The following is a 16,338-nucleotide window of genomic DNA, read 5'->3' on the forward strand; positions in this document are numbered from 1 at the left end:
GGTCAAAAGATGTTCTTGCAAGAACACTATGTCATGGACTAATAATTCATTAATTAACAAGTCTTTGTCTTTTGTGCCGTTAATATTAAGAGAAGCAAAACTTAAAATAGTGGCTTGGTTCATTTTGGAGCAGAGTTCAGAGCGCGTTTTATCACTGGGCAATTCATACTATAGGAAACATGAGCTTCGCCGCAGTTGGCACATTTCGGAACCTCTAAGCAAGGATTGTCTTTAGTATTGGAATGGCATCCAGAACATTTAGAGCACTTCATCTCATTCGGGGCACATGGGCAGTGAGCTAACGAATGATGGATACTTTGGCATCTAAGACACCGTCTGGGCAATTCTTTGTATTCCGATATTTTAAAAGACTCGTAACCCAAGCGCAGACCTGTAGCGATGGCAGATTTTAGTGCAGCGGAATCAAGGAACTCTAAACGGAATGTATGAGAAGAGCCGATCTGGCTGGCCTCAACAAGACCAGGAATAACGGAGATGAGTATACTGCTAGAAACACTGTCGGGAAGTCCCCTAATTACTCCAAGAGGTTTGCGATCAATCACTTTAGCAAGAATATTTGGATAGCTCGCAACAGCAGATGCGGCAAGAGAATTGGCGGAAACTTTATCCCGTGTAACAACAACCCATCTTTTCCTTACCGGATCGGACTTTACCGACACAATACCGTCATGTCCGGCGAAAGAATCAAGCTTTTCCTTGCGAGAAACGGGGTCTCTTAGTTCTGGAGGCGGATATTTAAGAACAACGGCGTACGAGGGTTTGTGATTGGTACCCTTACTATCTGAGACCAAAGAACTATTAATAGACGTTGTTGGACTATTGAGGTGAGCAAGCGATTTTAACTGATCAAGGCACTGGTTGACTTTGGCGGTAAGGATAGAATAAGCTGACGCCGGAATGCTAGGGACTTCAGAGGGGGATTTGATCACGAACTCTGGAATATCAATATTTTCTGCAGAGCAGCGAGAAAGAGTAGCGATAATGTCCGACAATGAACTATTCTTAGCACTGGGTCCCGAACGACGAGGTATAGGCTCATCTGGGAAGCAATTGCTATATAAAAGTTTCTTAGCTCCAAGAACATCTTCATACGGGAAAAAATCACTAGCGTATTTCACAATAGACTGATGGTCCAACCCCTCATCGAGATTGTGCTGAGCAAAATTCAAAACTGGGCAATAATAAAGCGTACTGGTATTCCAATTGTCCATGATAAGCAAATTTCACTCACGGCTCGGCATCAGTCCAAAAACAATTAAGTGAAAAAGGTATATCCACAGAGAAGTTCTCAATAAGCACAATTATGAAATGATCCGCACTGGCTAAATGAATGCAATGAGAATAAATAATAACTTATCTTTGAGTGGGGCTAGTAATCCAGTGATTTGCAAGTAATCCGAATATTTCAATGCACGACTCAGATGATAGTAGTGCTGAATACTAACTCACAGCCACAATCCATAAATAATCCTTAAGCCGTAATCGTATACAAGTTTATAAATTTATCGAACAAGTTTCAATTACAAGTTCAAAAGTATTTCACTCGTTATTTATTCCAAACAGGTACAGAGTTAATCCGGCTTAAATTCAATTAGTTGTTGACTGGTCAAATCACACGTCACAAATTATCAGAGCTAGCGAAATGCGACTGCACTGAATGAATGCTAGATGCGGATTTTTATATCAGACTTAATAAAAAATGAAACCAATAATGAACTTATAATATACCAAAAATAAAACTGACATTCAGCTCAAACTCAAAAAACGAACAGAATCTACCCCAATTATAATTTAAATAAACATATATTATAAAACATAGGCTATATTTAAGTTGAAAAAACAGGCATTAGACATGATAAAAATTAAACCAATAATGTACCTATAATGTACCCAAAACAAAACTGATACTAAACCTAAACTCAAAAGAAACAGAAAACACTAGATATATGAACTAAAAAGTTTTCCTAGTTCATATACCTATGGGTGCTAATGCGCTGCCTATGATACTAAAACCTTTGATCAGGCGAAAATTGAACTGCAATCTTATACTTAATACACTAGTTAGTGTTGGGCTGAAAGTGCTCTGGAGAAAAATCTACATATGAGCTGGAAGATTTAAAGGCGGACGCAAATGTTCTACTATCCAAAATAAAAGTATCAATTAAATAAAAAAAAAGCTGTGCAAACGAGAAAAATAAGACCATATGCATACCTGATAAAAATAAAAATGAAATTATTTCTCTGAAGACAGTAGAATCGAAAAATACAAAGTGAGCAAAGAAGGATAAAAAGTGATCGGAGGGCAGCTTAGTCACTTTTCTAACTATTCACCTCACCCCACGCTCCTGATGGTCCCCCACTTAGCCCTAATAATAAATTTGTATCTTGGGATGCGTCTTGTCTTCTTTATTAACTGGTTTTCTCGCTTAACGTAAGAGCTATACGAATCAATTCTATTGAACAAGTGTGAGTGCATCCATATTATCCTTTTTTTGTATCTTTAAAAATATATTTTATTCAGAGTTTGTATTATTATGTTGAAAATTAAACAATTAAGGAGACTCGATGCCTTAAAATTGTTCTGGAAGCGTCAGTATTGGCTGACTGTCTCAAAGAAAAGGGGCCGAAAATCGAATTTACCAGGGGACTACCCACCACCGAAAGCTATTGAGAATTTGTGGCTTGACGGATATTTGATTGAAAAGACAAAGCAGTGTTACGTCACCGTGTCGGCAGGATTTTCAATCAAAGCGGGGTGCACCGCAGGGAATCCCAAAGCTCCCAAATTGCTTAAGTGATATTTCCTTTGAGTTTTTTAGTATTTTACTGGCGGGTATGCTAGAGCATACCCGCTATGCTCAATGCATACCCGCATACACCATTCTGAAATAAACTGTCGCAAATCCCACCATTGTCTGTGGTATAATCGTGCCATTTTGATGCCAAAAAATATTTTAGCTGTCGTCCCAAGTGATTGTAATCATGCCTGGAATATGGTTGTATCTACCACTACTAACAACTCATTGCAGCACCAAGCTGCCTGAGACCAACACATCTATGCATGCTCCTCCTCCACCTCAATCTATTTAAAGCCTCCCTCTTTACACCCCCACAAGAAGCTTCCATTTCTCATTTCCCAATATTTCCTTACGACATTCTTCCGCCCCATTCGAGGCACACCTGCTTTTCGTTTTATTTTAGACGGCTGGCCGACAAAGACAATCTTTAGCAAGAGAAATTATTTACCCCATAAAATGCTCAAGTTTTGACCTGATGTACGTGTAATAGCTCTTTCTTTGTCCGACCATGTTCAAAGTTTCTGGTTTGACCACCTACGAAGAAATCTCCTAAAGTTTTAAGTATTTTGGTAGAAATACGAATAGTACGTCAACAAATTCTCTCCTTAGGTTCCGTCCACGGTATTTTCTATCTTGTGCTTTTTTAATTCATAAATATCTTCATGGTCAACTTCCCTCTTGTTGTTCGAAATATTTACAATCCCGAGTTAGTGTTAATCTTCATGGAACTCGTAACTATTGAGTTTTATTTGTTGTTAGAGCTCCAACCGTGAGGTCAGATTTTAGCCCTATATACGCATGTAATAGTGTTTAAAACTCCCCGCGGAAGAATATCAGAGATTTTCACTCCATCGGGATCTTAAAAAGAATAATGAAAAGTCATTTGGGTTAATTTTTCTTCTTATTCTTCTTTCATTCTTTTTTCTTGTGTTTATAAGCAATAATAGTATTATGGATTTGCCAGTTCAATTGAGTGTAAATAATCAAAAAAAAAGGTTTGATATAATTATTTGCATTTTTCTGTTTTTATTTCTTGTGTTTTTTTTTCCTCTTCGTGTTTATTTCCCTTATCTTGTATTATGAATCTTGATAGATATGATTGTAATGTTTTTTCCCTACGTTCACAGGCCATGGAGCCTTTTGTGGGGATGATTATTGTATATAAACAAAGTTGAAGTTGAGTCTCAAGCTAGTCTTTGAACTTTATGTTAGTAGCGAACTTTTTTTGGTGTTGGAACCAATTTTGGTTGGGTTTGTGTTTGTTATGTTTAAATTTGGAACACGGTCTTTGGTTATCCTGAGGAGCTTTTCAAGCCCCCTAGCCCAATCTATGAAATTTGCCCCCCCCCCCCCTAATTTAGGCTTTTCTGACGCAAATGATAGGTAACTTGTTATCAGGTGTCCTTCTCTTCTTCGATTAACAGTTTATCTTAAAAAATTTCTTTCATATTTAATGTTTACTCCTTAGGAGGCGTTACAAGCTCAAATGCTCCTTCAGAGTGTAAACAGTTTGGAGTCACCTCCACAAGTGCCTATTGTACAGCCTTCTAAAATCGACAACGAAAGAATTGTGAATAATAATGAACATGAAACCATTGTTGAAGAACAAGAAGAGTCCAGTGGCGTAAGTGATTCTTCGTATTAACAAATATTATTCTTTTCGGCTGGAGGCATGTTTATTTTACTTTAAAAAAAATAAATAAAAAAAGACTTTAACAAAGTATAAAAAAGATCTTTTCTTAGCAAACGATCGAGATAGTTGAGAAGAATTTTATTTGTGCATAAAAAATGATAGTTGTTGTTAAGTGTGGCTTGTTGGTCTAGTAGTACGACTCTCGCTTAGGGTGTGAGAAGTCTCGGGTTCAAATCGTGGACCACCCAAATTTTTACATTAAAAAAATTCGAAACTAGATACGTGATCAATAATGTGATCGCTGAAAATTTGCAGGCGTATCAGGAACCGGACCAGATTAAATTAGAAATAGTCGCTTAAAAAAATTAGAATTAGTCTAAAAAAATAAAAAGAGATTTAAGAAGGTCGGAATAAGTTTTTTAAGTCCCACAAAATACTAGACGAATATTTCGGGACTACAACCATTTCTCTACTTCAGTGCCAAAAGGGAAAATTTCATAGAAACATGTTCACATCTTCTAAGCGAAAATGCGGACAAAATAAACCGAATAAAAATAGAAAGAGAAAAATAAACAATGCGGAAAGCAAAAAAGAGATAAAAACTCAAATCGAAAGAATTAAAAGAAAAATTACAACAAAGCGGAAAAACCAACAACATATAAAATCAAAATTACCAAAATTAAAAATTCCAGAAGCCTAAAGAACCTAACTCCAGAAGCAACAACGCTCTCGAATTATACCGAACGAGCAACTGAAACTTTTCAAACGAACTTAATCATCTGCTTAGTTAGAAAGCTATTTGTTTTCGTCTAGTATTTTCGTTGGCCTTGTAAAACATCATCCGCGATCTTCATTTCTCTATTTTTTATTCTTCGTTATGGCAGGACAGTGCGGTTTGCGAAATTTTGTTTTTAAGTTTTTTAAGCTAAATAATTGCTAGGAGTGTTGTTATTATACTTTTTCTTTTGCCTTGATTTATTTCACCTAACATTGGCTGCCTGCACAGGAGACTCCAAGTCTCCTGTTTGCCTCCAGGTTGTTTTCGCAACGATTTTGAGCTCAAGTTCGATTTCGATTAAAGCCGTTATTAACAGAGGTGTTGTTAGCCCCTCGAAATTGTCGAAATAATCTTGTTCACGAATGAGTAAAGGAAAGAGAAGAGAGAGAGAGAGGTAAAGAATACGACATTGGACTTAACAGTCCCTACCGGCAGTGCTGATCTCCGTTTCTTGACCCTTCATCCAGGAAGTGCAATGGGGTGTTGGGGGCCAACCACCCTCTGCTTTCGCATACCCTTCCTGTTTACCTTCCTCAGATTTCTCCAGGTACCCATTTACAGCTGGGTTGGCTCCGGGTGGGCTTACAGAGTCACGCCAATGACCCCCGTCCCAAACCAAACAGTTGGGTACACTAGGATTTGAACCCTCGTCCTCTCGGACAAAGGATCCTAAATCCAGCTAACCAATTCACATGGCTAGGACGAATGAGTTTATAATAATAAAAATATGAAGTTAATAGCAGTAGTAAAGAAATTTCAAAGTTTAGAAATAGCAAAACTTGGGTTCGATTCTTTTTTCTCCCTACTCTACGGAGTAGTTCTTTCTCCCGCTCCTCTCTTGCTCTCTTCTGTCCTTTTTACTTCCTACTCTAAGGCTAATAGTTTCACTTCTGAAGTTTTTCTTTTTCATTTTTGTTTTCCACAGGATAGTATACTCAGACAAATTTTCCTTTTATTATATATTGATGACCTCTCGTTATTTTATTCATTTTGTGAAACTATAATGTTCGCTGATGACCTTGCTGATGATTGCTTTGATGCAATATATATGATGCATCTTAAACTGGTTCAGCGTATATTCATCACCCTGTCATTGAGTATTGAATAGGAAATTGTATCACTTTTAGTTGAAGACTTGTTTTCTTGTTACTGGAAATTTTCCTGATTAAGAAAGGGGTGAAGAAAGATTTTTCAGATGATGTACTTGTAATGATGTTCTCTAAACGGAGTACATCAGACCATTCGAAGATCAAGAAGTTATGAGGAATGTGGACTTTTTCTGAAGACGGTAATGAACCTTGGCGGATGTCTCGGCTATATGACCAGTAGTCATCCTTAGCGAAATCGAAAAGGCTGAAACAAAAGTGCAAATACAAAATGTAACTCATAATTCAGAATCTCCTCAATAAAACATGCTAAAAATACAAATTAAAAGTGATGAATCTGAGGCTCATATAATCTTGGTCTTTAAATTTAGGCTTTTAAATTGTGGTTTGTAGATATTGTAGTTTATCTTTCGCTGTAAACAAATAGACCAAAATTAACAAAAAAGAAGATGATCAAAGAAAGAAAAAAATGTGTATTTTTTGTCCAGGGGTGAGATTTGAGGGATGGGGCTCAAGGGGAATATTTGTTCCCACCTGATATTTTGAAAGATATATATTCTCCCCCCCCCTAATTTTCATAAATTGGCCTCCAGGCTCTTAAACTTAGCGGCCGAAAGCTGCATACCGTTGCAACAGGGTGTCTTCAGGCTTGTTAAGACTGTTGCACAAAGTTTTTGAAATTCGATAACGTTCAAATATGGCTTTTTTTGTATTTACGCCTTCTCTAAATTTCTTTTATTTTCTTTTTGTGGAATTGATATTAGAAAAATCTTGTCAAGCGTATGACTTCGTCTTAGACTAGTTAGAATGTAATTTACGGGGAAATTTGTCTTAAAATTAATTTATTTATTTTGTTTTTAAATCCTCTCATTCTTATCCAGGTTGTATATTTGTTGGCTTTAGTCCGACCGGGGTAATGCAAAAGGGGTTTTGTGACATATTTATGGAGTAGGGGCATTCATACTTCATCCTCTTAAACAAAGCAAGCTCTATGAGCTGGCTAAATTTATTTTCTTCTTTTCTGGTGTTAAGATATTTAGAAGTTTCTCTTTCATTAAATATGGTGTGTCCTCTTGTATCACTTATAAAAATAGCTTCAAGGTGGGGCTTTTGATGCCTAAGCTGAATTTGGGCTGTCTTAAACTCTTGAGAAACTTTTTTTGTTTGCTCAAGCCACATCGTAATGGTTGCAATAAGGGTCATAAGGAGTTTCTCCCCTTAGAAAACTTACATGAATGTTGCCGCGTGTAGATTCCGCCATTTCTTAATTCTGAATTCACTTGTAAGACGATTAGAAGAAGCGATGCAATTCTTTTCTAAGTGAACAAATAGCCATTCCAGACCTATAAAGGATATTTTCTCGATACTGCAAGAATTGTAAAATGATTTTTTTTTAGCTTTATAAGCGCTATCAACCTTATTCGTGTTAATACACAATTACGAGAAAATTCCTATAACCATTATTCGGCAATTAAGACATGCCTTTCTTAAGACTATTGCTGCTTATTAATAATAATAAAAAAAAATCAGACAAATTTGTCAGTCTCTCTTGCTCAAGTCGTGTTATACAAAAGGAACCTAACACGAAACATATAATTGTGTAGTGTAAATGGAACAAGGATGTATTGTGCAAATATTCCCTTTTGAATTACCGGCCATTGGCGTAGCTCATGTTGTCAACGTACTTTTATGTTAGAGTCTTTGGACATTTAAGTCCCCTCTCAATTGGTATAATAAGGATCACAGAATTTACACCGTGGGAGATTATGCAAAAATTGTGAAGATCCGATTTTGCCTTGACTCAAATGAGACATAAGACAATGGAATTTTTAAAATAGGGAATTTTTAAGACAGTGAAACTCTTGGCCCTATTTCCAAGGACCCTTGGATAAATGAATAAAATAAATAAATAAACAAATAAATAAAATAAATAAATAAATGAACCTTGGGCGAAAATATTAATTTGAAGTCTGAGCAAGTTTCACAGTTTAAAAAATTCCTTATTGTTTTACTTCTTGCTTTTTTATGATGGAAGGGCAGAGTCATTTTTGTTGTTATTTGTTTCAATAGTAAGTGTTTTAGTGTTTTTTTTTGTTTTAGTGGTTTTAGTGTTTTAGTAATTTAGTGTTTTTAGTAGTATTAACCATATTGAAGCTATTGCCCAAAAATGAAATATTCTTATTACCGTAACTAAGATGATATTGAAGAGGTAAAAACAAAAAACATCTAACACCATCAAAACATCTAAAAAACATGAAAATGTGTGTATATCTCTCATCTTGAAATTTGATAACAAGATACAAAATTATATAATATTTTGAAGTTTACAGAAAAACTTTCTTTTTCTTTACCTTTTTCTCTACTGGTTTCAAATAAACAACCAAAATTCAGTTTCAGGTTTTCTCAAAACAAAATTGTTTGACTTTTTTTAGTTTTTCTTTTTGTTTAAACGCCTCATCACACATGAGTTTGTTTTTAAGAAATCCTCTTGTTGCTACACAAATCCCATTTTTAAAAAGCAAGCAAAAACAAAACGTCAAAAGAACTATAGTAAAACGGTATTTTTTCAGAAATCTCTTTAACTGCTTTATGCTTTCTATTCGTTTATCTTGAAGAAAGTCGGTTAAAATATACGATTTTTGTTTCCAAATAAATGATCAAAAGTCAATTCCATCTTGAAATTCATAAATTCCTGCTTTTCTTGGAAAAAATTGTTTGGCTTTTCGTATTTCTTTTTTTGTCCGACCACCTCACCCCCCCCCCCCCCAAAAAAAAGCCTGCTGGGGGACCCGAAATGTAACGAAGTTGTGACCTAAGCTAAGACGAATGTCTATTTTTTTTAATTTAATTTAAGCTGCAACTAACAAATCTTTGACCTGTATCTTCTTCTTAAAGAATATGGTGTTAGTATTTGGTTTCCTTTTGTAACCTTTTTCTTTTTGTGCACAAGAATACGAAAAAGTATTTAGGAAACAAAATGAAAAAAAAAATATTTACAAAATAGCCATACTCTGGTTTGTATAATTGTTTAAAATATTCTTATGAATAGGAATAAAAAGTCTTTTATTAAATTAGTAAAAAAAAAAAAAAGAAAAAAGAAAGTTCACAATATTGTACTAACTATTTGGCGAGATGCCAGGTGAAACTAAATTATAACCTTAACTGGCATGATAGGCATATTTTATTTATTTTTTGTTGTAAATTACAGTGGAAACACAAATACAGAGGACAGTGGAAATGGAATTTGGTTGTTTAGAATGGTTTAGTGGAAACTTGTGCAACAATATGTATATCAAAAAAGTAAATCGTGAATTCAGTTTTTAACACCAAACAGTGGTAGAAAACTATTAAATAAAAAAGGAAAACTTTCTCTACTTTGAAAACTTTTCAAATTAAAAAAAAACTTTTTTATAAAATAGAAAAAAAGAAACGCGGGTGAAAAATGAGAAGAAAAAAAAAAACAACTAAATAAACATGGAATCAAGCAGCTGAAAAACTCGTGGCTTTCTTTTGAAAATGTAGTTGTCTTTTTGCATCAACCGATTGCTAATGTTTGAATTTTGCAAGTAGGAAAAGCGTTATCAAAATGAACAAATTGATTTTGCTTGTTTATTTTCACGTTTGACCGCGGAAACATTGGCAAAAATGTATAATGCCCAAATTAATTCGTAATTTTGAAGTAACCAAAATGAAAATCGCCGTTTTCAGGTATGGATAGGCAAGGTCCAGGACAGAAAAAAGTTTTTCTTTTCATGCTCTTGGTACATTAAAAATGGTGGCGTTGGTCTTTGATTTTCTTCCTTAACATTTTCTTTTTGTGTGTAGGAATACGAAGTGGTATTCAGGAAACAACGTGACGATATGGCTAGCCGTCGATTGGTTCGATCTCAAGTATATTCTCACCAACCGACAATGTTTCATTTGCCCTTGAGTAGGGGATTTTCGCTGCCTAACACGTCTGTTTCAAGTAAAAACTTGTCCGAGCGTGTCTAAATATTATTTTTGGTGCAGCTAAAGACCTGTCTTAATTGGTGTAATACAGTCGCTGAAGATTGTACGCCTTGTGAGGCTTATAGAAAAATTGTAGTGGGTAAATTCCTCCTTACCTTATACGACGGTAGAAAGACTATGTCTATCTGTGTTTGCGCAAAATTTCCAAGTACTAAAATGAATAAGAAAATAGAACCTACTCTATTTTAGCGTTATTATTTCTGTGCTTGTTATTCACACTATTACCCAAAAGTTAAGGATACACCCATTAAGGTGGGACTTTGCTCGAAATCTACAGCCCAAATGCAGAAAAAATTAATTTGTTATTGTGCTTTAAAGAATTTGTGCGTTTTCTAGATTGCGGTGAACTCGCCACTGGGATATCTCCCGGGTTACCTGCTTAGTTGCACTTACTCGTGTGCTTGTTTGTTTTGCAAATATTAAAGTGATTTTGTTTGCGAAAGGGAAAATGTGAAACAAATGATTTTTTATAGCTTTAAATTTTTTGGCAGAATGATATTATAAAAGAAAGTTACACTACAAAATGATTGGTCCCCCTCGGAACCACTTTTGAAAAGTAGAAGAACCTGATCTCTTGTACAATGGCGTAATTTCGTCAAAAGCCTGGGGGGGGCAAAGTCGGAGCCATTGTTCCCAAATTAAGTGAAAATGATAGTTAAAACTAAAAGATGAGCAATATAGTTCCATAATGATAAAGAAAACTGGCCCGTTTCCATGGATGCTTGAATTATGTAGGATTATCTTCGTTTTAACCTGATCTTTGAAGAAATTAAATTTCAGCTGGGGGTAACTGAGATGTGCTGCCCCTCCTTCTTTTGCCCCATAGCAAATTACGCCCCTGCTCTTGTAGTTTACTCCTTTATCTCGTCCTACTGATAGATGTGACCAAGGAGTGTGGGCCCAAGGAGCTCTTTCTTTGGCGATTTAACGCAGGAGATAGAAAAGGGATATCAGGAGTGTTGCTTTAGTGCGACTAGCGTCGAAAATTAAAAAACAGAAAGTTTCAAATTGATTATTGAAGATAATTGAGATTATTGAAGCTGTAATATCTGTAATGAGTAATTAATTAGGAGATTGTATTAGAATAATTAATTAATTAAGTGTTTTCAAGAACCGTTTTAACTCAAAATCCACTTTGCACAAAGTGGTCGTGGGTGAGTTTTAGAAAACTTTTGCAGGTTAAGCTGGCTAGCTGACTTTAAGCTGGTAATGGTGACTGATTGAAAAGTTGTTTACCTTTCCCACATTTTAAAGTGCCTAAAAGGACAAGTATGCTACAGTTTAGGGTTATTAACTACTTTAAAAACGTAATATATCTATAAGCTTCGACTTGGGGTATGCACTAAAACCGTTTTAGGCTAAAACTGTGGGTTAGACGGTTTTCACTACCTGTTCATTGAGCATCAATAATCAGTAAATAACAACCTCAGTTTCCCAAAACAAAGAGAGAAACGCCAAATGCTAGATCTTGTTGCTGATGTTTTTTACTCTAGAACTATTTTCATATCTCATTGGTTACTCATGCAGAAATTCACCTCTGACTTTATGTATTGGGCAAGAATTGTATCCCTGATCCTTTAGTGTCTTGAAACGTTACTTACATTCTTTCGTTTATATTCTTTTCAATCATGCATTTATGCAGGGGAGATTTTTGTGTCTCATGTCCCCTCTCCTCCTTAAATTGTAATAATTTTATGACAATTCTGCAGTTTCCTATATATTTCCAAATAATAATTTGTTTTACTTACTCCACCCTCCGCCCTATTGAAATAAATATTAATTAACAAATGACCTATGGCCTGATGTTAATAGCCTACTAAAACAACAGAAACGCCAATATTACTTGTTTTTTTTTGTTTTTTTTTCTAAAGCCGGTTTTCACTCTTATCTGTGGTGTCTTTGGTTTGTCTGTGCCTTATTCATTTCCATTTAGTCTGTTATTTTAATTGTCTTCTTTCTCATGAGCTAAGTTCTTGTGTACCTGTCTGATGTGAATGGCCAGTTTGTTTATTTTCAATTTGTCTGTTTTATTTTGCTTTATTATTCTTTTGCTTGTGTGGCGTGTTTGTTTACCTGTTTCCTTTCCTAGGTCAATTTTAGAGAACATACAGGAAACAGTACCGATTCGTCAATACCAGTACATACATCAGGAAGTCGACGACGAAAGAAAAAATCAAAGAGATAAAAGAAAGATATAATTACTTTTGTAATTAGTATTTTAAGAATCTCTTTGACTTGAGTAGAGGACGCTGTGTCATAAATTGTCTTTTTAATTTTATTTTAATTTGATAATACAAATCAGTATGGATAAATTTTGGCAGCATTTTATTGTCTTGTTTCGCATTTTATGTTTTTATTTCGTCCTGTAATATGGTCACAGGCAAGCTACGTTAGAATGAGCCGCTTTGTTTGCCAAATGTAAAAATAACAAGTAGTATTAACTCTTGGGGTTTGAAATTAGTACAATACTGAAATGTAATCGGTAATAAAATGTCAGAATGTATGTAGGGAGGGGAGGCATCCAACCCCCTAAAATCCAAAATTATCGGTAATTTCTGGGTACTTTTTAAGTCAAATTTATTGTATTAACGGTTAGGACGTGAAATAAATACTATATAATATTTATGGGTAATAGGATGCTGGAATGTATGCCGGGGGGGGCATCCACTCCCAGAAAAACTAAATTTTAGGTAATTTCTAGATATTTCTTAGTAAAATTTTCAAATATTTCGGGAAGGGCTCCCCCCACCCCCAATTTTTATAGCTGGTCTCCCCTCCCTCCTGATTTTTTATACGTGCCTGGTAGGATGGGCAAGTACCTATCTCTTAGTGTTAAAAGCGACTTTTGACCCAATGTAGCTACAGTAATTCAAAAAGTGTTATGTGACGTTCTTGGGAGATTAAGATTTACTTCCATCCGCTCAAGCAAGTCAAGCTATATTACCAAATTTAATGTGTTTTTTCTGTCTATTTTTATTGTACCTCAATCGTTTTTTCTCGTTTTTTCCCTTTTCTTTTTTTCTGTCTATCATAATTCTTTTCGAGTTTTACCACAGTATAGTAAGTTTTTATTTTCACTTCAGAAATTATTGAAGGTTTGGAACTTGGCTTTCAAACATTTATTTTGTCACATTTTGTAAGTCAGTTCACAAACAAATGTTTACTAAAAATAGTAAAGAAAATTAAAAAAAAAGTTTTCGTCCTGTTTAAGGAAAACATAAAGCATTGCATTTCAACCAAAGGCGATGGTGGTCAAGCATTTAAGTGTGTTTTTAGGGGGGGGGCATAACAAAAAAAATTATAATTTGAAAAGAAAAGATCTAGAAATTCTGGAAAAATAAAAAAGATGGGGGGCCGAGACCTCCTTCCCTATGTACATCTCTAGTTGTGGTCTTAAAGGTAACAGGGCACTAATGAGAAAGAAATCATTGAATGGAATGGGAAAATACGGTAATACGAACAAATTCTCCCTCTGGGGAAGCTGGGAAGTTAACCCCTAAAAACTAATTGGTTTTGTGTTTTAAAAAATTACCTGAGCTCTCCCACTTCACAGGTGGCACCTGTCTACACGCACACTGACAAAAATTCTTCTTCTATAAGAAGAAAAAAATGACCACGGAATTATATAGAAGATACTAGAAATCGGAAATTTCCGGGGGTAACAGAAAGGGTTGCGAGTTGACAGACTGTGGTTGCAACTAATTTGGCTCTGAACTGATTGTATGGGTGGTTTTGACCTGACAGACTATTTTTACTTATTTTTGTGGTTGCAACTTTAAAAATTTTGGTTAAGTTGAGTAATGAAGACACATCTTTACAGATGTTATTTTATTAATAATAATAAAAAAAGAAGGTGCCTTAAAATGTAATGTTTTGTTATGAGCCATTCACCAAAAGGGTTACTTCTGATCAAGAAACCTTGGTCTGCACTGGTGTCCAAGATGTATTTTGATTATTTACCCAATTAATAAAAATATCAGTTTTGTGACTAAAGTCATTCTTAAGTAGCCTGTCTGTTTTACTGTTTTGTTTATCGTCTTTGTACTCTTTATCTCCATTTTTTAGCTCTTTTGTTTGTTGATTTTCTTGTATTGTGTTTACTAAAATTTGGCGTCCCTAGTATTTTAATGAATTTGATTTCTATTTCATTATTTGGACCCTTTCTTCTTAGTTTTTTTTTTTACCTGACTCATTTCCTATTAGTTGCTACTGCCCAGTATGGTTATACTTCTGGTATAGCAAGGATTTAATATAAGCAGGGTTCCGCCGATAAAGGGAAGGGTTATAATTAATATATAATCAACATCAATTATTTTTATATTTTTATTTTTTGATTAGGGGGTGTGAGATACTGACGCCCTCCCCCTCGGGAATATCAGTTTTGTGGGTAGGTGCCTCCCCGAGTAAAGTTCAGTGTTTTTTAAAGTTTGAAAATAGTTTTTCTGAAATCCTCCGCCACCACCTCCCTAATTCATCTAAGAAACATTTTCACTTTTGGTCTCCCCAAGGTGAAATTGAAGTGATGTCTCTGTATGTCCCACACACCCTACCGTAGGCCACACCTCTGTTACTTTAATTTTTAATTGACGATTTTTTTTTTTCAGTATTGGAAGTATTGTGTTATCACTTTCTGTTGTTTTGTTGGGATTACAATGCAAAGTTTTATAGTATTTGGTAGGCGTGGACTTAAATATTTTAAAATCATGTTCTTGAGTTTCACAGTCATATAATTAAATAAGGAATACAAAAAGAATAAGTTCTTCGACATGATTAATCTGTGAATTAAGACCATATAAGATTAAAGTTAAAACTTTTCTGTATGTGATAATTAATCAGTATTTTATTTTAAGTCAAAATCCTGTCTGCACAAAGTAAGCCTGTGTTACTACGGCTACACTGCAGCACCTAGCAGCCCTAGCAGCCAGCCTAGTGATGGCTGGTAGCAGCCTAGCAGCCATCACAGCTACCCACGCTCCTTGTCCATCCCAATCTATTCAAAGCTTCACTCTTAACCTCATCTTAGAAAGTTCCAATGTCCTTTAAATCCCTCCTTATAGCCTTTTCCCACTCTATTCAGGGGGACAAATTTTCTTTGCCTTCTGGTTTATTTTAAAGATCCGGGTTAAACAAGTCTGCCCAACGGTGGGTGGTGTTGATGATGTTTCTTTTCGACGTTATCACCTGTTTCGAATTTTATATGTTTCGTATATTCTATGAACGGATCTCTAAAAAACCTGTTTGATTTTTTTTTTGGGGGGGGGGGCTAAAAAGAATGTATTTCTCCCGTCTTTCTAGCAGCTTTCTGTATTTTCATATGTTCCTCACTTTAGAATCAGGCAGCTTTTTAGGTATTATTCCAGATAATGTTCTTCCTCTTGGAACAATGCCAAATTGTGTTTAGAAGGGAAATACATATTGTGAGGGGGGGCTAAATCTAATGGCTTAGAGCTATTTACCAAATCAAGGTATTCTTTAAAGTTAATTTAGTTTTTTGTTGTTAACACCAAAGTTTTAACTTTTCAGTATTTTATTGAATTAGCTTATTGACTAACATTCCATATTTTCTTTATTCTCAGTTTGGTGCTTTATATCTGTATTCAGTGTGTGTTTCCACACCCCTTTTGATTTTTGATTTTAGAATAAATCTTTTAGCAATTGACTAAAGGTGCCCATATTTTAATCTGTATTACGTTCTTTTAATAAATTTCTGAGAGTTGATTTTTGTTTAGGTTCAAGTACTAGGACACCGATCGGTAAAGGAAAGACCGATAGGAAAGACAGTTTTTAATCTCTTTCGCAAAACAACTTTAATTTCATTTCATTTCATTTTATTGTAGAGAATAAAGCTATCAGGCTATTGGATGTAAATCATTAACCACAAGCAATAAACCTTATCGAGTCTTCGGTGACTTATCAACTTTTAAATCTATGCCTGTCCTATAGTTTAGTACCTACGATTAACATTCCGTCTAGAGTTTCTTGGACTTCCGC

The 16,338-nt window shown here is 35.0% G+C and overlaps 1 protein-coding gene across 4 annotated transcripts in view; it reads left to right on the forward strand.

Annotated features, from left to right (window-relative positions):
* LOC136036500 (protein lap4-like) overlaps window positions 1-16,065 on the forward strand; it is a 52,932-nt gene extending 36,867 nt beyond the window's left edge. For 2 of the 4 annotated variants that reach the window (XM_065718785.1, XM_065718787.1), the window contains 2 exons: window positions 4,288-4,443; window positions 10,162-10,461. In XM_065718785.1, the coding sequence (XP_065574857.1) occupies window positions 4,288-4,443; window positions 10,162-10,329 (324 nt within the window). In that variant the 3' untranslated portion in view covers window positions 10,330-10,461. Of the gene's footprint in view, window positions 1-4,287; window positions 4,444-10,161; window positions 10,462-12,436 lie in introns of those variants that run through there. The other 2 variants (XM_065718788.1, XM_065718786.1) reach the window with 2 other exon arrangements.
* Window positions 16,066-16,338: the final 273 nt, after the last annotated feature.

Source organism: Artemia franciscana, chromosome 15 (assembly GCF_032884065.1).
Source record: "Artemia franciscana chromosome 15, ASM3288406v1, whole genome shotgun sequence".
Classification (NCBI taxonomy): domain Eukaryota; kingdom Metazoa; phylum Arthropoda; class Branchiopoda; order Anostraca; family Artemiidae; genus Artemia; species Artemia franciscana.